Here is a 26291-nt window from a genome sequence, read left to right on the forward strand (position 1 = left end):
AAGTGCCAAGAGTGCATACTTTTTTTTTTTTGAACCCATAACCATGGCAGTACCAACTGTGCAACTGTACTTTTTTACCTCTAAGGCAAGCATACCATTCATCATATAAATCATTGTGTTTTTTTGTCAGTCTAATAGAGTCCCTTATATCAAAGATTTGGGGCATTAAATATTTCAGAGGCAGCCCTACACAACCCGGTGCCACTCTCTTTTCTCTCAACTCTACATGATCTATTTTGTGATATCGTTTTATCAGCCTGGGCGTTAAGTTATGTAATATATTTCAAACAGGGCCGTAATTCATATTAATGTTACTCTATCTGTGTTTTTTGCAAGGGGCGGAGATAACCTAGATGTTGGAAAAGCAGCCTTGAGATTAGCAGTGTGCCAGTTTGAATCCCCAGACAAAGTGAGGCAATGTTGGCAGGGGAAGTGGATGTGTAGCATTTACTATCAAAGCCAGTATAAAAGCACTTGAGCAAGGCACTTATGCCATGTTCATGTCCAAGTGGAAGAACATTCACATCTAGCTTGATGAAAGGGCGACATCCAAATTTGGTTACAAATGGCAGCAAATATCAGTTGTGTTTCATAAGTAGAGCTGCTTGTATTAGTGTGAATATAACTGATCATTTTCATTTTTATCATCCTGGACTGCTAACTTTGATTTATTCATGGCAGTCTTGAGTGAGATAACGGAGCCTGCAGAATGAAAAAAAATATATACATATTTATTGTATTTGTAATTACTACTGAATGGTTTTGCCCTAAATCCAATATGACACAAACATGGATTTAACTTTAACAGTGGCTGTCTGTATAACTGTATGGGTGTGAAGCAGCAATAAGAAAAGAGTGCATATTTTTCATATCTTGTGATAGACATCTGCACTTTGAAAGGAATTGTTGGTAATTGTTAGTCAGGGTCTGTTTGCTCAGCTTACGTCTTCTCCAACAAATGTTCAATATTTTTGTCTGCCTGTCTGACTGCTGGCTCCAATAGATCCACATATTATGATTCCTCTGCTGTGTGGCTCACAGCTCAAATCATCCACCATTTGCCCCTTACTGTGTATGTATGAGTGTGTGTGTGTGTGTGTGTGTGTGTGTGTGTGTGTGTGTGTGTGTGTGTGTGTGTGTGTGTGTGAGTGTTTGTGTGAGTGTTTTATGCATGGCATTATTGCACAGAGCCTTACAACACAAAGAAATAATCAAACAAATAAACATGGACTACATATAAAATTGTATCAGAGTGACTGGACCCTGTCTGATGTATTAATGTAGAACTGCCTTAATTGCTTTTGAATTGCTTTTGCTTCATTAACAAGCCGTGTGTGTGTGTGTGTGTGCGTGCGTGCGTGCGTGCGTGCGTGTGTGTGTGTGCATGCGTGCTGCATGTGTGTGTATGTGGTTTTGTCTTCTCCAAGCTGTGTATCATGTACTGTAATACCCAATTTGTGTTTACACAATGTATTGTTTAGTGAAGAGCGATAGTTTTTTTTTTTTTTTCTTTTTTGCTGTTCTTTGATTGATTCCTTTTTCCGGCCCGATGTACATTGACATTTTCTCTATCCAAGCAACATCTCAGCACCCCTTTGAATAAGATTTCTATCTCAAGCTCCTTTGTACAAAAACTCTTTTGAAATTGTCTCCTCTGACAAGATAAGCTTAGTGCTCTTGTCAGGTGAAACCCTTGAATCCTCAGTGTGACTTTTCACAACCAACAAGAAAAACAGCCATGTTTTACACTCAGTGACAGTGTACTTCTGACTTTATCTAATTAGTTTCAAAAGGGCTGTTTAGTTCCAGGGGTTGTCTTAATTTTTCCAACCTATGGAGAACCATGTAATTCCTCCACTGAAGTCATAACATGACAATCACTGGAACTGGATTCACCAAGTTCCCACACATAAAAAGTTTATTGTTTAAACTACTTTCAGTGGCATTTCTGCTTCATTAAATAGTAAAGAGTGGAGATTGACAGGACAGATGGGAGAAAAAGCATGTGGCATGAGGTGTCAATGTTGTAATAGCACAGAATGGGTCTGCTGAGGCACCAGAACAGCAAGAAACAAAACTCATTAAGGAAGGAAGAAGTTTAGTTACTGCTCATATTTCTAACCCTGTTCTTTTTCTCTTCTTTTTCTTTACAGTTCAGCAGATGAGAAATTTCGCTGGAACAACCAAGGTAATATTTCCTATTAAATGGTCTCATAAATATTGTCGAGCGCTCCATTGTTTGCAGTTCAGTACTGCACATTGCTGACTGCACTTATTATATTTGTAGCCAATGTAAAAGTCGTGCGTTTACAGCAGCCTATATCTATCCTGCAGCAGCACTTTGGCGGCTGCTGCAGCTAAAATGTTCAATTAAACTCAAACTCAGGGGTGCAGTTTTGTTCTATGGTGATCTGTGGTGCTATGGTGCAGTAACAGTGACAACAGTATTAAAAAGAAATTCAACAAACGCTAATATGCTCATTAGAAATCAAGTGAATTTGCTCAGGTTTCAGCCCTTTGAATCCTGAGAAATTTCACTTGATTTCTTTCGAAGACATAAAGACAGAAAGGTGATGAGTAAATTAGCAAGTCAATGACCCAAGAATTAGGATGAAATTATATATATCTATATATCTATATCTATATATCTATATATCTATATATAGATATATAGATATATATAGATATATTTATATATATTTATATTTATATATTTAAAAAAAAACTTAAAAGAAAATGACCAGAAAATTGCCAAGAAATAGAAAAAAAATTACAAAAACTTGATAGAAAATTATATAAAAAAATACAATATATTTTTTAACTTACAAGACAATAGAAAAATAAATAACTATATAAAAAATAACTACATATAGATGATTTGAAAGTCAGCTGAATAAGCCTGTCTCCTGTTGGCCTCATGCAAAATACCCCAACCGCACATACATGTCCCTCCCTCTCTCTGTCTTGCTGTCAGTCTGGCCACGACGTGTGAAAAGTTGAGAGTAGATTGATTATCAGAGGCCACGCTGGGCGACCTCTGGCAACAAAGAGCTGACTGACACATGGAAGGCCAAAGGTTTACGGTCAAGATGTGTTGTACTCAAGGCGTGGAGATGTCTGCTGTTTTCTTTCCCCGTTTGTTTTTCACTGAAACTCCGCCACTTGGAAAGGCTAGATTTACTCGGTCCCGAAAAATAAATAAATAAAAATAATTGAAAACCCTTCCTCTCTCTGAGCTGACCTTATGATCTTGTCATCACTCTCTGAACACGGAAAAGCCATCACATCTGGGTCATACAGGTTTAAAAATGAGTTGGGATGTGTGAGAGAGAGAGAGCGTAAATCCCGCCTGATGCTGCAGGCAGCACTGGAAATGTTTCACCATCAGCATCAAGACCGTCAGTCTGCAATTGCGTCAGTGGAAGTCAATAAAATCAGCCTCCTAAATCCACTCACTAAGGCCTCCGCTATTGCCATCTCTCTCTCCCTCTCTCTCTTTCTCTCTTTATCTCTCTCTCTCAATAGAAGATTAATGTTGCTGTAAGACTCATTTGTAAGGTCTTATCCTGCTTGGCAGCCCTCTCCCAGTTTAAGACACTGGGCATGCTGTCAGCCACTCTCTGGCACTGACAGACACATTGCCAGATATCTAACTACAAGGCGGCGCCCCACAGACCTAGATCCCACAAGATTCATTGCTGGCTTATCTGTCAAGTTTCACCCTTGCTCATGCTGTGACCGAGGTCGCTTCTTCAGTTGCTAAGAGAGCGAATTTCAACTAATGAGGATAACATCCAATAATATTTTGAAAAATGGACACAATATCATTGGAATGCATTATGAATGCTTTTTAAGTTACTCATGAATTAAATTTGAGTACTTTGGATTGAATTGGAATAATTTGATTTCAATTTGAATACTTTGAAGTGCGCTGGGTGCTTAAAAAAGCACGCACAAGAGGCACTTGATTTATCTTTTCTTACCAATACCCGCTTTTGAAGCTGCGGAAGTGTTTGGCAGTGCTCTAAACTTTGAAGTGTTTGTGTGGCATTGAGCGTGGCTTAATCTCCTGACGGCTGCAGTCTCATAGCGTGGAGCGCAGCGATGGAGGAACAGCCTGGAGGGGGCAGAAGAGGCTATGTGTGCTCACTGTTTGATGATTAGTTTGCTAATCTTGACTATGCATTCATTTTGCCCTAACGCCCTCTTTCTCCTCATTGGTTTGTTTTCCATGTTGGTGTGTGTGTTTGTGTACATATGTAGATGGCCAGAAGGACATAGAGGAGGAGCTGACGACAGGCCTGGAGCTGGTGGACTCCTGCATCCGATCGCTTCAAGAATCGGGAATCTTGGACTCACAGGAGTTTTCCACAGGAGACAGTAAGGCCAATGTTACTTTTTTTAAGAGAATGGGCAATCCATCTGTCTTTGTCTTTACTGAGACAGCAAGCAGGAAGGCAGGGAGGAGGCAGTGAGGAGGGGTAAAGGTCCTGGTTTGTTTCAGTTGAATGCTGTCAAGGCAGGGATGTACCAGAGAGCTAAGAGGGCTTAAAGGCCCCCTTTCATGACCTCGGTCATTTTCAAAAGTCTTCCTGAGACAGCTCATCTCAGAAAGTGGTGTATGACTATCTCACCAATCACAATGAGTCTCACGTGTGCAGCAGGTTTATCAGGGGCCTGGGCTGGTTGTCTTTGCAGTAATTAGCTGTTACTCCCATTTTACCAGGTGAAACAATGACTATGTTTACATGCACACCATATTCCAATTCGGGTCAATATTCTGGTTAAGGTAATTTTCCGAATAAGGTGTTTATATGCGCTGCAGCAACTGGAATATTCCGTTTACATGTTACTTGGCATATTCGTGTTTCCGCGTATTCCACTCTCTTATGTAATGCAACACTCAACCTGCGGGGGCAGCAGTACGCGTATAGGCATCTGGTCTGACGGAAATACAGAAGAAGAAGAAGAAGATATTTCTATTAGCTATTTCTGTGTTTTCTCTTCTTCATTGTGAATCGAGCATGCGCAGACGTGACTGAATATTCTGGTTCGGGGCATTTTCCGATTAAGGTGTTTACATGCCTCAATATTCTGGTTAGAACAGGCATATGCCAGGGGTCTTATTCGGAATTTTTTCCAACCGGAATATGACCTTAATCGGGTTCGGTGCGTGTTTACATGATAATATTGCAGATATTCTGAATAATACAGGAATATGGTGTGCATGTAAAGGTGCTCAGTGATTTAGGTGCAAGATGTGTTTGAAACAGAGAGAGTTTAGAAGAGGATACCCTGCCCCTTTAGGAGACTAGTGGCCAAATGGTTGAGATGATCAAATCATACATCACTCAGCTGTTTCAGGAAGAGTTTTGAGGAAAAAAAAACCTGAAGTAATGACATAATGAATGAAGTACTGGGGGAGTAGGGGTTGTAGCCAGCCAACTGGGACATCTGCTCCTTGGTCAGGTTACCTGCTGAGTGCTGAGAACATAGACACCAAAATCATAAGTAAAGGTCTATGTTGAGTGATAGTAACTGGCTAGCATTCGTATGAAGGCTGACCTGCTAGTAATAAAACACTTTTAGCAGATTTCATCATTTGGGCTGTAGATTTACCCTTCAAAGCTACTTCCTGGAATTTGAAAACCACACTCCACACCAGTTGGTGGTGGTAACCACCATTAAAGATCAAGAAGAAGCATAACAAACCAGAGCTCACACACAGACCTGGCAGGGTTAGTTTGCAAACATGCAGTGCTCCAGGATGATAGCAAAAGAGAGAAATGTTGACTTATGTTCTTCAGTAGTTGGATTACAAAAAAGCACCGCAGCTGTACATGAAAAGCTTGACATCAAATCAACATTAGGCATTAGACAAGTGAAGAGAACTGAAAACCTCTGATTAACTCAAGAGTGACGAGGAGCTTTTATAAAGTCACTAGTAAGTAAAATCATTGAGTCACTGAGTTGCAGTTAGAGGGTCACATGGGAATGTTGTCTTCCTGTCTTGGAAGACAACATTCTGTCTTCCTATCTCTTTCCTCTTCCTATCTCTTTCCTCTTGTCTCGCAACAGAGGCCATATACTAGCTAATCCTGTCTGCTCCTGATGCTGTCCTGTTTACACCTGATCTTGTAACAATCTCTATTATTTCATGTTTATAATTACAGAACTTCTACCACATGACTTTCAGTTACAACCAACAAACTCACACTTGTGTTGTAATTCTCCGCTCAACTGCTGCGCTTCATGAGAAAAATTAACTTTAAAAAAATCTTTAACAATGAAATATCAATTTATTAGAGCTGATGTTATGACAGTGTTTAAGGGTCACCATAAAAAGAAATTTAACTTAAAATTTAACTTAAATATGAATTGACATTCTGTTCAAAATCTATAGGGTACTGTTTAAAGAAAGTGTGACTAAGTTTGTAGACGTGCAAAAATAAAGTTGTAATTTATTATGAAAATAAAGTCATAATGTGATAAGAATAAAAGTCATAATTTGAGAGTAAAAGGAAGAGTCCTGACCAAAGAGCAGCCAGCCTGCACTGCAAAATGAAGGATATAGAGAATTAAGTTAAGTTAAAGGATTCATAAATCATGAAATACTTCCTCTGGCACATGAGCACTGTTAGTATGACCACGGGAGATGATCATCTACCAGGCACACAGGGATGATTTTGGCGCTTATGTTCTCATCACCTAACAGGTAGGCCGATAAATTAGTTGTATTGCTGTAACCTCTAAACCGTCTGCAGACACGGCACTGTGTTGTTTGTGTGAGCTGTCCCCACTTGTCACAGCTCCAAGTAAACACAGTTCATGGAGCCAACCTCCAGGCTGACATCAGTGGAGCAGCATGGCAGCGTGGCGTCGCTTGAAAAGAGCAAATGTGCTCAGAACTTCTTTTGGATGAAAAAAAAAAAAAAAAAAAAAACAGACGAGACAGTTGGCTTAAATTTTCTGCAGCCCTCTTTCAATTTAATCATGTCTTTGAGATTTATTTTCCACTCCACTATTTGCTCTAATTAGCATATTCTACTCATCAGCGTGCCAAATGTTGAGCTAGACGTTGTCTTTCATCAAATTTCATCAGTGTCACGACAGAAACACACTCTGATTTTGTTGGTAGATAGAAGGCATCATCCTGCCCTAGGTTTCAGTGGGGATAACTAGTATTAAAGTGGTAATCTGAAGCATACTCTTTTTTTTCCATGTTTGGTGCTCATAGCCGTGGTGTTTCTGCACTGCATGTCCCAAAGACCACATGTTAATCAAACACTGCAGTGATGTCTTTAACGTTGGTTTTCTGTTGATGAAGTTTGAGTTTCTGTAGGCGGCACTCTTTTCTTTGTATGTTGAGCCATGGTTGCTATAGTAGCTCAGTAACTCCATAGTTGTGTTTGTTACAAATGAAAGAGCAAATCATCTCTTCTACAACACATATTTAAAACAGAAAATGTACAAGTTGTCAACAGCCGAATATAAGTTGAATCGCTGCATTATATCAGTTGGTAACACAGAGTAGCATAATGGACATTTATTTATATGAAAGTGTTGTGGATTATTACTTTAAAAATGTGAGACACACAGACAGGAGCACCACCAGGAATTTCGGGCCCCATGAAAAAAAAAAAAAAAATGAATGCGAGTACATATATATATATATATATATATATATATACATATATATGTACTCGATGATGGTTTAATAATTTTATATTAGTTTTTACCTATTTTTTGGGGCCCCTGTCAGGCAAGGGCCCTTGGAATTGTCCTAACTTTTCCCCCATATACGCCCTGCACACAGAAGAGGATAATTAGAGAAGACAGTGTAAAAGACAAGGTTGCAGAGGTGTAGAACTCTGGCGTTCAATACAGTTGTTTAGAAGAGCCCTCAGAGGGATCTTGAGCGACTCCCTCTGCCGCTCTCCTTCACTCTCATCTCGTCTCTTTTCATTTGATCCTGGGGATGATAACCATGTCTTTTCTATAGAGTCGACCCCATGGGAGAGAGGTAGCTGTCAGGAGGCATGCAGAGCCATGCCAGTGGTTTGATATGCTAATCCATCCTCACTGAGGTGTCAGCTGGCCTGCTGTTCACAGTGCAGAGGGGGGCACACACACACACACACACACACACACATCCAGAGCCTTGCATACAAGCACGCATGAACATAGAAATAACCAAATTGGCATGCATAAATTTGCAAAGACATAGACATGCACAGAAGCACACTCAAAATGAATGCAGAAACATGCACTAATGCTAATGCACAGGTATATACATAGGCATTCAAGCACACACACACACAGACACATACATACTGTACATATACGTGCAAACACACATTGAAGCATATGGGCATAAATACACATTGCGATATGTAGGCAAATGCATAAAGGCATGCATTAACATTATCATGCATTTACACAACCATACACACACACAGACATACACACCAAACACAATGTGCACACACAGTCAGCTGCCAGCATTTCACAACCATAAAAACCTGCACATAGACACAAGATTATAAGCATGGATAAACATGCACACACAAACACACACACACACACACACACACACACACACACACACACACACACACACATACACACACACACACACACACACACACACACACACACACACACCACACACACACACACACAGAACAGACACTACACCTTAAAACAAGCTGCTGAGCAGATTACTGCAACTGTGGGTAGCAAACCAACAGAGTGTGCATGAATTGTGTGTGTGTGTGTGTGTGTGTGTGTGTGTGTTGTTGGTGCTTGCCAGTGTGTATGTAAATATATGTATATGTGCAAGTGTATGTTGTGTGCAGGCATGTGTGCAGGGAGTTGGGATTGTGCATGCAGCTTTATATGTGTGTGTGTGTGTGTGTGTGTGTGTGTGTGTGTGTGTGTGTGTGCGTGCGTGCGTGCGTGCCAGTCTACACATGGCTACTGATTTCTGTGCTGGCTTCTCTAGTGGGTGTCTATAAATAGACAGCTGATGAAATATTAAAACATGTCAATAGAGAATGCTGGTCACGATGTGGAAGAAAAGACTATGTGTGTGTGTGTGTGTGTGTGTGTGTGTGTGTGTGCGCACGTGTGTATTCGTGTGTGTGTGTGTATGTGTGTGTTTTATGACAGAGATGGAGATAAATGAGCTAGAGTGGGAATATTGAGGGCACAGAGTACAAGACCACACTTACATGCATGCAGCTATATGAAGGTGGCATGTGAGTGGTGTGTATCTGTATGCATTAGTGTGACAGTTTATGTAACTGTATGTGTGTGTTCACTCAACTCACAGGCAGAGACCCTCTTGCGGCAACCCCGTGTCTTTTAAAAAACTAATACACAAACATCCCCCAATGATGCACAAATACACACACACACACACACACACCTATGTACATGCACTGTCTCCTTCCACCCACTCACCTCAGATGGAGTCAGCGGAGCCTACAGTGTTTGCCATCTGAGTGATAATGTATTTATGAGGCCCTTCACTTCCCTAAAGGCTCCACTACCCAAATGAAACACACCTAAAGTGCCAAACAAAAAATGTGGAAAACATCCCCTGGCTTTGTACACTAACATCTGGGTCATGGTGTGTGTGTGTGTGTGTGTGTGTGTGTGTGTGTGTGTGTGTGTGTGTGTGTGTGAACTCACTCAAGAAAAACCTATATTGGACATGGACGTCTTGGCCTAGTAAACTCACACAGCACCCTCAGCTAGACATCACAAATTAAAGGAACAGTTCACCCAAAATACAGAAAAAGATATTCGCCCACTTTCTGCCAATGCAGCCTATTCATCCGGAGAGTTTATGTGTGATTTGAGAAGGTTTCCAGTCTGCAAGGAACATTAGGAAGTAGTTAATGAGCCTCTTTGCCTCCAATGGCTGTGGATTATGTCTATGTCATTGTTTTTGGAAAGCCCTGTTGGTGATTTAATTTCTCACATGTACATTTTTGAGGGTTTCACAAAATATCCAGCACTATTATCTGGAAACCTTGCCAAATCATGCAGAAGCCATGTCGATAGCTATATAGCACAAGGGGGAAGTGGGATTTTTTTGTGTGTTTGTTCATTTCTTTGTTTTTTGCGTGTGAACTGTGTGAAGTTCTATAGGATCACCACTTACATTGCCTGACAGAGTCATGACTTTAAATTGACTTTTCACTTTAAAGTACGTGATATTTGTCAGTGTACTTCCATCCAGTGTGGCTCCATTTTACCATTAGCTGCTGACATTATCTGTCCTGTGGGAATATCGACTGCCTGCATTCTGTGATTTTTCACTCTCTGTTAATAATCGCAAAAAGCCCAATTTGCGTCTCATATGATCTGCTGTACTTGATCGATTCTCAGATAACAAAATGGCAAAAAAAAGTTGCATCACCAGGACTTACCAGCATTGATGGCTGACAGCTCAAGACCTCCTTTGAGAGTCTAAGTACTGAGCGCTCTGAATTTAATACTGGTTTGATCATAGACCTGTTTAGAGCTATGGTGATGCCAGCTCTCACTGCACAGGGTTGTTTTCCAGTGAGGTGCACAGATGTAACCAGTGTAGATGGAGGGAGGGGGCATCGTTTCACTACTGTAAGTAACATTTTGGGAAGAAAATGACTTTGATTTCTCAAATTAAAGCTGTTGATAATCTAATCATCACCAAAACTGAATTAATCAAGAATGCATCAAAAATTTAGCAGGAGCTTAATGAGAGGGATGGGAGAGTTTTGCCTCTCTCCCAAGCAACAACCGCCCTCCTAAAATGATTCAATTAAGTTGACTTCAATCTTCATGGTCCAGTAAGGCAAATGTGGTACACAGGGTATACAATTTACAAATGCTCTGCAAATGCATCTGTAAATGATTTGCCACTGTTCATTTTGCATGACAAAGTACATAACAGTGCAAACACTTTGTTTTATGCATGCGTGACTTCACTGCATAGTGTAGATGTTCTGTCACATACATGTGTGAGTATGTGGCCAAGTGTCATGCTAGAAAAAAAATGATTCATGTGTAAAGGACAAACAAATACCTCAGAAACATGACAGGAGGTGACATCTGAAATGAGCAATGAACATTTTCTCTCAGACTGTAAGTTTGTGCTGATGCTCTTTGATGACTTACTGGCTGCTTATGCACTGACACTCTTCCTTTCTGACTGGTTGACTGTTTGTATGACCAGCTGATTCTTTGTACAACTGAGAAACTGACTCAGCAAATTACGGGCCCTTTGGATTTGATTTCTTAATTTTCTGTGTCACCTACAGTTTTATCAACTAGCTGAATTACTGAATTCTCTTTTGATTAACTTACTGCATTAGCAATTGTTTGTACACCTCGGTGATTGTTTTTTGGTTGATTGCCTGTTAGTGAAATATTAAGAATGTGTGGTAATTTCCCAGTAACAATAAATTTTGGAGGTCGAGAATGTTTTCCAATGGCCCTTTTCCATTGCATGATATCAGCTTTACTTTCTAGATTTTGTTTTGCATTGCATATAGCATCCTCTCATAGTGAATCCCCATCAGTCACTTGTGGGTGTGTTTTTATTCCCTTCTCTGCCAGAATCCCAAATGAGTGTATTTTTTTTTTTTTAAATCAATATGTCCACATTGAAATGGCTGCATCACAAGAGCTGAAAAAAAAAAAAATCATTTTTCACATAGATAGATTATCAACTATGGCACAAGATTTGCGAGTCTGGCTTTTTGGAACCGCCTCAATGCGGGTGGTTCCAAAACCAGTGCCTGGTGCTATCCCCAACTTTTGCCCAGTGAAAGACAAAAAAAAAGGGAGTAGAGTTGAGCCGATGTGATGTAATGGCAAAGGACCATAAGAGTGATTGTATGCTGTGCGTGGTTCTGAAAGGGCTTATGAATAAATGTTATAAGTTGTCTTCAAGCCGTGCTACATGCAGTAAACACAGGAACTTCTAAAGAAATAAAACAAACAATGTTTCATATTGTTGGAGTAATAACATGAAGTAGGCTTTCTGGAAAAAAAAAAAAAAAAAAAAAAAAAAAAAATATATATATATATATATATATATATATATATATATATATATATATATATATATGTATATTGTGAAATCAAATCTATCATTTCATGAATATTATTCCAAACTGATGGAACAAGTTTGGACAAGTTGGACAGTGGTCACTTGTACCAAAGCATCAGTCCAAAGCACAAATGAATGAACAATAAGCAATCATTTTGAATGGGTGTCATTATTTAGATCTGGCAGAAGTTTTTGTAGATGCATTCACCCTGTTGGATAATAACAGTATTTTAGCAATCAGAATATATTAAATACCTAAAAAGAAATAAATATCACAGTGCCAGAATTATTATATTAATGTCTCTATCTTAATGATTGCAGGAATTCTTTGCAGTGTTCATATCCATTTACTTCAAAAAGGAATGCACACGAAAAGTATGGTGTGTGTTAGGGTGTATGAGGTTGTGCGTGTGTGTGTGTGTGTGTGTGTGAAGTTTTTGCTTCATTCTGCTCCAGCAGAGCCTTATCACTCTCTGTTCCTGCTGTTGAATTATACAGAGATATGAAGAAAGAGAAAGGCAGAAGGAGAGTTAAAAAGTGAAAGAGAGAGAAGGGCAGAGAGAGGGAGCATGTTTTAAATGGAGGTCAGGAATAGAGCAAGATTTAAGGGTCACAGAGCATGACTAGAAAGAGAGGACTGAGTGAAGAGAGGGAAGATGTTGAAATGAGATAGGTAAAAGCCAAATAAAAGCAAAAGCATGTTTTGAAAAAGAGGACAAGGTCTTCTCTTCTCTTCTCTTCTCTTCTCTTCTCTTCTCTTCTCTTCTCTTCTCTTCTCTTCTCCTCAAGGTCTCTTATACAGTGAGAAAAGGATTTTTTTTGCTGTGTTCAGATTTATTCTTTTGCATGAATAAAAAAAAAAATCTATTGTATAACGTGGATTGTAAACTGGGCTACGCCATGCCTTCAAGGCCATGAAGAGAGAACAAATCTTTACACAGTGAAGGAATGGTACACAAACAGAAGTAGTTTGAAAGCCGTTACGTAAAAGCAACTTGATAAAAGTGAGTGGAATCAAGTCTTTAAAAGTGTCTTTTTACAAGAGTGATAAACTGGTCTTTCAGTGCCTTTGACTCCTGACTGCATAACCTCACTTGACATCTCTCCAACTGCAATGTAATTCCTCTCCGCTCCTTCTTCTCTCTTTTTTATTAAATTCACGTAAAAGGAGCTACTGATGTGTCTAACCTTTGAGGGCATGTTCGTTCAATGCCCAGACTGAATGATCACATAATGCCTCTCCAATTTTTTTTTTTCCTCCTTAACTCCTCTGTCCCGCACCTCTCTTTCCTTTTCCCATCAGGACAAGGTCTGCTGTCCCAGAGTGCTTTGCAGCTCAACAACCAGGATGCCTATGCAGCTGCAGGTTACCATAGTAACCAAGGCCTGGCGCTTGGAGAGACAGTCACGCCCCGCGGTGGGCAGGTGGGAGGGGCTGTTCACAGCTACAACCAGGTGGACACACACACATGCACATATACAGATGTGCAAATTCCCTGACAAAAATTTGTGTAAAGGTACTATATGTACCATTTTAGCACCAATAAACTGTTACTGTCACATTATCTGTATTTCTTTACGGCACAAAACAGGTAGAGGATAGTGTTCTTCCAGCGCAAACAGTAAAGACCAATAGAAAAATCACACATCCTTTCTCTTCCACTCACCTCTCCCCTTCTCCCTCTCTGCTTTCTAGGTAACCTCCAACCGTGCAGCTGCCCAATTAGCGGGGACTGACTCCCCCTCCCAGTCCCAGAGAGACTCCTTTGCCCAACAGGCCCACGGCAGCGCCTTTCACATGCCCGTGGATGGCAGCCCTGCACCCACTGGACCCTCTATGTACTATTCCTGTGCCACTCTGCCTGCACAGGTATACAATTCCTGATACGTACCACACTATCTGTGATATCGTCAGTAATATTTATCAATATTTAACATGTTGTGATGGTGATATATACTCATTTTTTGATGGTGTAACTTGTGTTAGATCGACTGAGGAGTTACAGAGTTAAATGGGTCTAATAATGAGGCTTTCCTGAGGCACTCAGTAGAGCACAAATACAGAACAGCCCTCCAAATTGCAAAGTTGCAGCCTCTATATCAATTTATGTTTATCATTCATTTTCCGGGTGTGATTTTTCGACATAATAGCACATGAATATAATACAGCCAACTTGAAAGTTCCATATGGCGGAGCTTCCCGCAGGCACGTAAACACAGCGTAATAGTTACGCTTAAAGAAGTAAACGCCTCTAATGGTGGAAATCCCAGATCCAGATCAGCACCAGAATCCAGTCCTTGGCCAAGAGCAGTCTGTCCATATGTTTGTACCTTTTTCAGATATCTTTCTAACAAATGGAGGAGCAAATAGGAATAAAAGGTCAAATCTGAATGCAAAAAAACAGTTGAACATGAAAAAAAAAAAAAACAGAAAACCTGCATATAGCACTGTGGTTGATGGCTTACATCATTTTCCTTGGCATGATAGAATGAACTCAGACAAATTAGCCCTGACTTGTAGAGGATTGTGAGGTTCCTGTGCTCCTGTTCCCTCAGCAGAACACCAGCTGTCTCAAAACCAGTGCAGCTAATGAGCTACTTCAGCACCAAGTCAAATAGTTTAATTTGGGGCATTTGAAAATGCAGGTTCATGCATTGTCTGTTTTATAGTCTAGCACCTTTCATAAGTCGGTCATAAAGGTGACCAGCTTGTTTTTCTGCAACTTTATTTATTGTAGTCACATGGTACTTTACTGGTGCTACAGTGTTAACAATTATATAAATATATAAATTTTATTAATTTGCACAAATATAGAGAACAAAGAGGATCGAAACTCTTGGTAGCTTGTACACATCCACCTGTAGAAAACAAAGAGAAAACAGAACACAAAAGTTAACCAAAATTTAAAGAAACAAAGCACCAGTTACATGTGTGTATGTCGCCACAGAACAAGCGTTTTATCCTGTGTTTATCCTGCAATTAGCACTGCAGGATTTTCAGTTTTTCAAGCAATTTCCTTTGTGGAGTGGAACAACAGCACAGTAACTGTGTGGCAAACACAACTATATGTGATCTTTTGGTGATATTTTATGTTTTACTCCATTGTTTCTTACTTGTGTTGCACCATGATGAATGAATTTTACAGGCTTAGAGTAAGGGATTTCCAAGAGTGTATGAGAAATAGGAAGCATCTCCATGTCAGCACACGTTAGCCATGCTTTTACAAGTTGATGGAGTGCTAAGCATTTTCTCTACAATTTTGTAATTGCACAAGCTTAAAAATATTTCTGTAGCTTATTCCCCCACTTGGAGCCAATTAAAAGATGCGTTAATGATTTTGAGGGAACCTGTTGTGTGGTCAACTGATTCTAACTTTGGGGAGAGATACTCAAAACCGTGATTTTAATTCACACAGCAGGTACATGTTTAATCTGAGTGATGTTCACATGTAATGAATTACATGCTTTACTATTACAGCGTGTGAGCTCCCCTCTGCAGGCGGTGGGATCCCCCACGAAGCTGCAGCGCCTGGGCTCAGCCTCCTCCGACATGCCCAGCTATGCCACCCTACAGAGGGTGTCCTCACCCAAACAGTCGCCCAGCCGACTCGCCAAGTCCTACAGGTTGGTTCAAGTCTGTTCCTGTGTAGGCACACTCTTTAAACAACATTATGTTACATTTGAATTGTCCCATGCTGCTGTGTAACTTTTGCGACCCCTACAGTATTTCACTTCTTTTTTTTATTTTTTAAGTTATTTGCATGATAATATTTTGAACACTATGATTGCACACCTGGAGCTATAGAGCTCCCTCTATATCCTTTGACTTTGTGTTTCGTTCTCTTGCAGCACCTCCTCACCCATCAACATGGTAGCATCAGGCGCTGCGGGCTCCTCCTCTCCTCTCCCTATGGCGGCCTCCCCGGGTGGAAACCACACTTCATCGCCCCTCCACCAGCTCAGCTCCGCAGTGGGCAGCTACGCCACCTTGTCGCCTACCAAGCGCATGCTGCACCACGTCGGACCAGACAGTTACAAGATCTCCCACGAGCTTTACGCCAACGCAACCCTGCAAAGGCCTGGTAGCCTGGCAGGTAGAGGTCAAGAGAACTTTTTATTACTTACCTACTGTATCTCTTTTTTTCTTTTCTTTTTTTTTTTTTAGAGTGTTGATACATTGCTCTTTTCAAAATGACATCCTTTTTGGAAACCAAAAGTAGTGACATCATTCAGTTTCTCTGAAATATAAATTGTCCATTTGGCAAAATGTTCAAAAAGTGTCAGAATTTGATGTAATTGTTGGGAATCACATTTTTCAAAAGGTGGATATCTTATTTTGAAACAAAAGTTATTTTATATCAAGGTGTGTGTCATTCTTTCCTAACAGGCAGTGCATTATTTATGTTTTTAAACTGTGCTTGTATTATTACATGAATGTTATTTAAAAACATTACATACAGTAGATATGTTGGATAAAAATGCCTGATGTTAGCTGCTCAGTATCTTTTGCCTCCCCAATAGAATTGACCACCAGAAAATGGAAAATCTCTTAAATGTATTCACTCTATGTCTCTTTCAGGCTCAAGTTAGTTATTAAAGTGTCCAGCCAGGTCAAGGTTAGTGTTTGTGCTAGACTCCTATAGATGCTCACCCTGTTTTTCCTGTGTGGTCCAGGCTCCAGAGGTTCCTACAGCAGCCAACACAGTCACCTGGGCTCTGAGCTCCGACCTCTACAGTCCCCTGAGCACCACATTGACCCCATCTATGAAGACAGAGTCTATACCAAACCCAACCTCAGAGGGCAAGGTGAGCAGTACACAGGCTCTAGAGAGCAGACATGGTGAAGGTGGAGGAAGAAAATGACCCTTACAAAATTAGAGAAGGAACCCAGGAGGCATTTCACGGATGGTGGCGAGCAGGTGGTGGGCGAGTTCAACGTCAGCCCAAACGAGCACGACATTTTTCACAACTGAGCTCATATCACAGTAACAGTGAAAGGAGAAGTAGTTAGGAAGAGAGGGAGCTGTATCTATGGGTGTACCATAAATAAAATGCATGGACAGGAAGAAAAGGAGGGGAAGGGAAGGAAAAGATAACTTTACCAGTCTGGGTAGCTGTTTTTATGGTGTTCTTTCTAAGCTACAGTATTTGAGAGATTTCCTCTTTCTATCTGATCATGTTGCACTATTTACCAGTTCAGGTAGGCAAATCCAATTGGGGTCTCGATGGCAATTTGTCTCCCAGTCACAGTCTGTTAACTAATTAGTTTCAAGGCTGAAAATTAATCTCAATTAATCCCATGGGCATTAGTCGGGGTGCTTTGAAATCAAGGCAAATCAACCGTGTCCTAAAATGTTGTCTGCGCTGTGCTGCTGATTTGGTTGGCTTGAATGAACATGTTTCTGCAGGAAGGAATATGTATATAGAGAGAGAAAACACTGCCCTGAATGCAAGCAAAACCTACTTTTACTGTAAGGACGATTTGTTCCAAAACTGAGAGTTGAAAATTAAGCACCTCATCTTACAATCTTATTGGCTACAAAAAGAAATATTTTTTTTGTAATTGTTCTTGCAGTTGCAATGTTCAGACCCTTGTTGGTAAAATAATAACATGTGACAAAAGGCTATGACCTGTCTTTTTGAATTACTATAAAAAATGCTATAAAAATCAAGTAATACTCCAAAACAGATATGTAGCATTTTGTAATTGAATCCCTTAAAATGGACCAAGAAAAGGATGAAATGTCCCATTACATCCCACTTTAGTCATGAAGGAGACACAAAGGTGAAGAAACCTAAAGGAAGAACTCTTAAACCTTGAACTCAACTCAAAAGTCCAAGGGAAGTCTTGAGGACATTGTGGAGGGACACCGGATTTCCCAATCCATTTATAGATTCCTTCCATATATCAAAATGACTCTTAATCATCAAATTCAGCCTTGCGTCACATCACACGTCATGTCACGCAATTTCACTGTCAGGTCCTGGTTTTTGCACAATTACTTCATTCTTTCTTTCTTTCTTTCTTTCTTTCTTTTTCCTGTGTAACACAGAGTAGCTGTTGATGTCCTGCTGTGTTTCAAGGTTGTTTCAAGAATGTTTCGAGATTATAAAAAGACAGAGTTAGGAAAAAAAATAGAACAGACACTTTACACCTGACTTCACATCATGAGTGACGTTCCCAAGGCCTTGTCAAGGTCCCTACAGTCATCTAGTGGTGCAGATTCTGAAGAATAATCAGTCCGGCACTCACTCCCTCCCTCTCATTTTCTCTCCCTCTCTCTCTCTCTCTCTCTCTCTCTCTCTCTCTCTCTCTCTCTCTCTCTCTCTCTCTCTCTCTCACACACACACACACACACACAAACACAAACACATACAGAGGTGCCTACCTCCCTCAGAGCCAGTTTACTAGTGTTGACTGTCAAGCGTAAATGGTTCTGAACTGCATCTGAACTGCTATTTAACAAGGTGACACCTCCTTTCTGTCTGAGACTGACAGAACAAATTTACTGGACTGTGGCGATGGTGCGTCGGCACTGTCATGTCTTCACAGGGCATTTTACAACCCTCACATGACACATTTAACAGGTTCACTTAGGTTTACAGGTGTTTTGCAGCTTTTAAATGTGACCTCTAAGTGTTTTATTGCGTTTATTTTTGTTTGATTTGACAATATTCTGTCTCTTTTATTTCACAGCGTCTGTTTGTTTGATGTGACTGTATTTTTCTGTTTGATTTGATGCTGTCTGTTTTATGTGACTGTATCGCTCTGTAACACGTTGATGGGCTCTTGTGGCAATTCATCCAAATGAAAACCTTAAAGTCATTTGGTGAGCTCGTCTTATATTCTTAAAGCTAAAACTGAGCTTTGGTAGAGTGTTGGCTTGTATGTTTCCCTGGGCATGAAATGAGTCCACATGGTGGTGAAATAGCCTAGTATAGCTATAGCAATTTACTTAGTATAGTAGTATAGTATAATAATATAGTTGCTCCCCTGGGCTGCTTATCCTGAATACTGTATTTGTGTCTCTCCATTCACTTCCACTGCGCAGCAAAACAGGTCCCAAAGTAACACTGTTACCACATAAATCAATGGCAATAAAGTAGATTATGCCAATATGATACACAGGTCCTGGTACCCATTTATTGAGCAAATTAAACATCTCTTTTGTTGTTATGTTCCTGTTTGAAGTGAAAAGTAGATCCGTCAGGGAGTGCAGGAAACTTCCATTTAGTAACCTTGCACCAGGAAGAAACAACCAGGTAGTACTTTGAAAAATACTTGTAAATACACACAAAAACACACAATGGATACCATGACTTTTTTAATATTGGTATGATCCACTTTGTTGGCATTGTTTTATAAGTTAACAGTGTTATTTTGGGAGCTGTTTTTCTATGGCAGTGAATGGAGAACCAGAAATACAGGGGAGCACTGAGCAACTAATGAGGATATTTCACCACCATGTGGACTCATATAACACTCAGATAACTATACAACGCAACAGTCTACCAAAGTTCAGCCACAACTGTTTCAAGTGGTCACTACCACAAAATAATTATGATCTCCATAATTATTTATGAATAAAATGAAATGTTTTATTTCATAACTTTGCTTTATGTTTGTTTGTTTGTTTTTTTTTCTTTTGTGTGTGTGCGTGCGTGTGTGTGTGTTTGCTCTCTCCCCATCCACTTATTTTCTGCTATTTTATTCCTGTCCATTGGTGATGGTGCTGGTGCTTTTTTCACATTATGTGTGCATATGTCCATTCTCGTGTTTGTTTGGGTGCATTTTTTTTTTCCTTGTTCTCTTCTTTTTCTCTATGGCACCCTCCATCAACCCTCCTTGTCACATACACACTCACACACCCGCTCCTCGTTCCCTCGGCTATTTCAAACCCAGTGGTGAACCAGTTGTACCAAGAAGTCCTCAACTATCTACTCTTTCCCTACGCTCCTCTCCCCGCTCTAGCCCCGCCTTCCCCTGGTGTTGACCCAATCCCCTTGCAACGAACGGGAAGCCAAAGCGCCACCACCAACTATCAGAGGGCCAGCTTCGCCACAGGAGGCGGGGCATCCGACTACACCAACCCATACCGCACGCTGCAGTTCTGCCCGTCCACCGAGTCGCCTTACAGCAAGTCAGGCCCCGCCCTGCCTCCCGAGGCGGCCCTGGCCCGGTCTCCATCAGTGGACAGCATCCAGAAGGACCCCAGGTGAGGAAAGACAAGGAGTGTCTTTTTTATGTTAAATGATATCTGGTTTGAAGATGAAACCCTTTGTCCCGCTCCCTTTGTCCACTTTCTCTGAACTTACTGAGGCCCAGATTCACCAAATCGAATACAGGGATTTAATGGAGAGATGAATAACATCAGAAACTTGAAGGTCACAAAACGGCAACATTGCAACTTGAATAGAGACACTGCAAAGTGTACAGTTGGAAGTGTGATGTGACGGCCTCACAGACAGCAGTTCATGTCACCTTAATGGACAATTCACTTTTAGGATTTGACCACTGCAGTAGGTGTAAATGCTGGCTGAATCTGGGCTTTAGTATGCAGCACACATCACGCCACATCTCTCACTGTCCTCTCTACTTTGCCTCGTGTTAAGGCTTGTTCACACTGCCGTATGAATGCCTGTGTACACTGCTAGGTCCAATCTAAAAGTTTGCTCACACTGTTAGAAATGCAGTGCCTCTCTGTCTGTGACAATCAGTCACATTCTGTGCAGTAGGCAGGCAAAGTTTATTTGGAACGTGCATGAAGTCTGCTTCTAGAGCAGGAGGTTTGGATTTATGTGTGTGGGTGTGTGAGAAAGAGAAAGAGGGGATAGAGAGAGACAGACAGAAAAAAACAGTAAAAGAGAGAGACACTCAGTATAATAGTTGTTTTTAATCAGGCTTTTGTCCTAGTTATAATCTAGCTTGAAATACTATTCAGACTGTCTCTCAAATTTTCATTCCTTTCCTGCAAAGTAGCCGCTGCTTTCTTGATAATGACTGCACAGACTCTCTGTCAAAGATAGATCCAGCCTAATTAAACTTGAAATGTCTCTCCTTATGACATTTCTGCAGGTGCTTGACAGGAGATGTAGTTTTTGCAAAATTCTATTTTATATTCCTAATGAGGATGTCACTTTGTGTTGAATTACTTCATTATATGGTATCACAATAACTTGTGTTTGAAAGGTAATAGTGGCGTTGTGTGTCATTAGCATAGCTGACTCTTCTCACTGTTGCCATTGCTCTTTCATTCCTCCACTCATCGTCCAAGTCCTCTCCTGCACATTGCACTTTGTCCTTTCATTCACTCTTTAACTCTGGCATCGTTGTTGTTGTGGTAGCATCAAGCATTTGCACACTGCTATTCAATGGACTGACTTGTGATGCATGGCATTTTGCTGTATCCGCACAACATGCACAGTCAACGTCAGTGGTAGCACTGTCTGAATGAGACATCGCCCTGCCTGTGTTTGACAGCCTGATGTCCGCTCTGTGTTAAAGGGAGGGTCCTGCCACATCACAACAATGTAGGAACACTTTGATCCTGTAGCTGTCGTAGAGGTGCACTCTATAGAAGCGTAGCGCTGATGCTGTAATGTTGCTCCATGAGACGTTGTTTTACAAACTACGCTGCACTCAAATTTTTGGGAGGATCGGCCACTGGTCAACACTGCTGTTAAACCGATGTTTACCAAAATCATCCATGTGACCCTGGTAAATCATTCCATGCTAGCAATTGAGCATACACTGAACTGAGTGATAGTAGGCAATCACAAAGTAAGACTGACCTTTATCTTATAAAAAAGTCATTGTTTCATTATATGGTCTGCAGATGCATACATATTACAAATTAAATATATTAAGTAGCTCAACGGCTCATAACCTGGGGTTTAGGGACCCCCAGAGGTCCTTGAGGGGGTTCCATGGGGTCCCCAGAAAATGAGGAATATTTTAATTCCACTATTATTTCACTGACTACAAGTTAGCCCAGTAAAGACAGTTATAGAATAACTGAATCTTATTGGACGAGGATCTCTTAGACTACATCTTATCAAATAAAGGTCCACAGCCTAATGTGGATCAATTTGAGGGTCCTTGACTACAAAAAGACTGAGAACCACTGAACAGGCTGATATAGCCACGTTTATTAGCTGTGGCCAGCAGCTAGCATATAGGTCACTCTGTCAGTATGTTTGGGCTGCTGTATTTAGAGCCAGAAGATACAAAGACATTCAAAGATATGGGAAGTTTTGCAGGCAGCCTCATTGGTGCTTTAGTTCACTTGGCAGAGCAGCAAACTTTGTGTGGGTTCTGGGTTCTAAGTTCAATGTTGGCATACAGTATGTTTCAAATATTTGGACTCTTTTACCCGGCAAGCATAGCAAGTTTATACTTTTTGACATTGTCAGTGTTAAAAATAGCATTTTTCCACCAAGTAAAACATTATATCCCAGATAAAAACCTTTCTGATGTAACAGATTGTCCAGCATAGGGCTAAATTACAAATTATTGATTGGGAATATTCATTAGCATCCTTATTAGTGACTGCACAATTACAAAGCACAGGCCTACTTGAGGCTATCAGTTTTCCTGGCAAGGTGACCCCCACCAGTCTAGCTGCAGCTAATCACAAAATACAGGCCTGTTTCTGGATCTGTTTCAGGTAAGCAGCCACATATTCATCCACTGGACAATTGTAGACAGTCTCCCATTGCCCACCACCTTCTGTTCCCATGGAAACAGAGAAAGTAGTTCTTAATGGCTGAAAACAGCATATTATTTTTAATTTGTTTTGTGTAAAAAAATTAAAAGTCTCCTACACAAAACCGACAAACTTGGTCCTATATTATTTATGATTACTCAGCATTCACCTGTAGAATTGCTATAAGGTGTCACTTTGTGTATGCGAAAGTGTTAGCATGGAGCATCAGGGAAAATGATCTACAGGCAACACATGGATGATTTTGGTGTCTATGATCTCATCAGTTAACAGGTAAGTTGACAAACAGGCCGATCTCCCAAAAACTTCCAGTGTTTCTACATTTCTGCAGCAGCTACCAACAAAGTAGGCGAGAGGATAATGTGTGGTTTATAGTCTTCATTAAGATAATATAGTTTGATTAAGTTTGCTGATAAAATGTCATAACCAAGTAAAATCACATGTAAACCTTGGTTGGTTGCAGTCCACCATAAATCTGTGCAATCATTCTGTTGGCAAGATCTGTCATTTTGATCTGAATTTCAAGAGACACTCCAGCAAAATGAGCTGGTTGTCCAGTATTATTTAAAACAATATACTGTGACTTACACTATACCCAGTTGTTTTTTGTTTGTTTTTTGTTTGTTTTTTTTATAAGACCCTCTCTTTAACTACACATCCAGCATTTTCCAGCCACTTGCTCAAATGCATGTCCTGTACCCCCCCAGCTCCTCCTCCACTGTCTGATAACCAAATGTTGAGAGAGAAAGACGAGTCCAGTGGCTATTTATTGATTTCTATTTCCTAATCATTATTACTATGATGGTTATTGATTAAATTGTTGCCAGACAGCCAACCTATACCTCTCTCTTGTTTCTCTCTGCCTGTCCCCCCTCGATAGGTACGACCCTGAATTCCTTGTGTGGAATCAAAATCAAGCCGAGCAAAGAATGACAAAGTAATCCAACTATTTATTTACACATATTTACATTCTATATCTATCTATCTATCTTACCTATGTCTCATTCACTGAATCTTTCCATCATCTCTATATGACACCAGTATCAGACACAAATGTTAATGTTAAGAGCAGCATGACAGAGTACATTACCCATTTGTACTGTCATCCATTTACAAGTAGTGCTTTGTAAAAATGGATTCAGAATTGGAGACGAGATGAGAGTAATAGCTTTTGCATATGCAGTGGCATTGCATAACATCACAATGACATCCTCTGTGGCCTGAAATTAAAAATGATCTTTAAAAAGTATCTTTAAAAAATGAATCAATTTAAGATAATAAATGACACCGTTAAGCAATTAAAGGTATATATTCAACTAATTATAACTACCAGTTGATCAATTATCAGCTTTGAAAAATTTTGCAGTATGGCCGTGGTTAAAAACCAGAGCCTCCTGTTGACTGCAAGTATACAGAAAATCATGTCTTCATTCTCTCCTTTGGCTTTTCATCCATCCGATCATCCCTCCATCCATCCATCTATCTATCCATCCATTCATCTGTCTTTCCACTGATCTGTTCAACCATTCATTTGTCTCCATTTTCTGTCCTGGTCGATTCTGAATGTGCTTTGTGGTGGTCATATCACATGGTTTACCTCAGCATCTCCAAAGTGGTCAAACATTCACATTCTTTTGATGAAGGGACGAGGTGGGGTTACTCTGGTTTCTGTCCTGTTTCAGAGATATGTATACTGTATGCTTTTTCCTGTGTGGAGATCTTTTTTTTTTTTTTTTTTTTAATAGTTCTGAAGATGCCTAGATCAGCAAAGAGCAGTGTAAATACTTTCATGCCACTATCTACAGCTGGCTGGGTAATGATACCTTTATACCATAAAATCCTCAAACAAATATAATTTAGCTGATTTGTCAAGCCACTGACTGGCACACTCTGGCAAATCACGGCATGTTACTGTGGAGGCAGCCTCTTCTGTACTCCAACGCATTACATCCCTAGGCCTGCTTGGTAATTTATGGAAATGTTCCCTCTAACATGAAGAAAGATTTGTGTTAGCCAGGATCTGACCCGATCATGAAAGTGCCTCATTTCATTTTATGCTTATGAGCACAGTGAGAATCTCTGATCCATATTCAGTTGTGGAGGCTTGTGATGGACTGTGTGTGTGTGTGTGTGTGTGTGTGTGTGTGTGTGTGTGTGTACGTGTGTGTGTTTCTCAACTCTGCCTGACATCTCCTGACCTTTCTTTCATCTCTTCCAGCCTCAGTGGGCCAGTCAGTCAGCCATGCCATCACACCCTCACAAATGATGTCTGAATCACACACGCACACACACACACACACACACACACACACATACATACATACATACGCACTTTCTCTCTTTCACTCTCTCTCATACTTCATTTTTCTCACATTAACCCCTTTCCTACACAGTGGTCAGGCTGGGGTCACACACACACACACACACACACACACACACACACACACTGAAGAAGAGGCTGATAGTGTATTTGTTGATTGTTGTTGATTGGTTATGTTGTGATTATTTTTATTTGCTTTATGTATGAAAATATGGAGCTGAGTTGCCTGCTCACACAGATTATAATTCCATTTGATAGCACATTGCAGCAGTGACAATTTTAACTCTCAATACCAAGCAACAAATGCAAAACTGCATTTTGCTGCATAGTGTTGTTATGTTGTTAGTCTTATTCATTGCCTGTATTCGCAGTGTTTACCAGCCCAATGTAATTGATTTTTTTGTTTTTTTGTTTTTTTTTTTGCAGAAAAACAAAATGTATCATCATTTTTTAAATCCCAGTAAAAAGTGAGTTTAAAAATAGGAATGCTGATGCAGGATTCACTGAATATCAGGTATACCTTTTGATTTGTGACATCACCTACCGCAGACAGTGTTTATCACATAAATACCCTGCAAGAGAGAACCTAAAAATATCTGACCTATGTGCGTCAAGAAAACAGTCTTTTCAGGAGAAAAAAAGCATAAAATGAGCCTAAATAAATATGGAGTTGACAAACATGTTTATTTCCTTCTATTAACTACATACAGATTCACAATAACAGCAGAGGGCAACTAGCAATGATCAGCACTTCTATCTTGAAGTCACTTATGTATACAAACAAGAAATAGAAGAGCATTTAAATGAAACAGCTGACATGCAAAGTATTTTTCCTAACACCAGCCCTGTAGTCAGTTTGACAGTTGTTTCAACAGCAAAAAGAGACAGCATGGCCAGTGTGACTAAATGATCAAACATCTCTACATGTCGGAGGTTGCAAAGTGCATTGCTATGGCAGAACGCTTTCATTTTGTAGCTTGCGTTGCTCCATTGAAATTCAAGAGGATTCAACTTCCTTACATGAGCAGCCCTCGAGATTTGCAGCTACCAGCAATTAGCTTTATTCCCCCAACAGTACAATGCAGTTAGTTGTAAACAAGTAACATTACCTCTTGAAAAGTATGACCCTGGATGCAGAGTG

The 26291-nt window shown here is 40.3% G+C and overlaps 1 protein-coding gene across 4 annotated transcripts in view; it reads left to right on the top strand.

Moving 5' to 3' along the window:
* ctnnd2b (catenin (cadherin-associated protein), delta 2b) overlaps positions 1-26291 on the top strand; it is a 134583-nt gene that overhangs the window by 51244 nt on the left and 57048 nt on the right. Inside the window, exons 3-11 of one of the 4 annotated variants that reach the window (XM_030074864.1) lie at positions 2154-2188; positions 4264-4380; positions 13410-13561; positions 13803-13976; positions 15585-15730; positions 15956-16206; positions 16781-16912; positions 20079-20322; positions 23711-23767. In XM_030074864.1, the coding sequence (XP_029930724.1) occupies positions 2154-2188; positions 4264-4380; positions 13410-13561; positions 13803-13976; positions 15585-15730; positions 15956-16206; positions 16781-16912; positions 20079-20322; positions 23711-23767 (1308 nt within the window). The remainder of the gene's footprint in view (positions 1-2153; positions 2189-4263; positions 4381-13409; positions 13562-13802; positions 13977-15584; positions 15731-15955; positions 16207-16780; positions 16913-20078; positions 20323-23710; positions 23768-26291) is intronic. The other 3 variants (XM_030074865.1, XM_030074866.1, XM_030074867.1) reach the window with 3 other exon arrangements.

This window comes from Myripristis murdjan, chromosome 17 (assembly GCF_902150065.1).
Source record: "Myripristis murdjan chromosome 17, fMyrMur1.1, whole genome shotgun sequence".
Taxonomy (NCBI): Eukaryota; Metazoa; Chordata; class Actinopteri; order Holocentriformes; family Holocentridae; genus Myripristis; species Myripristis murdjan.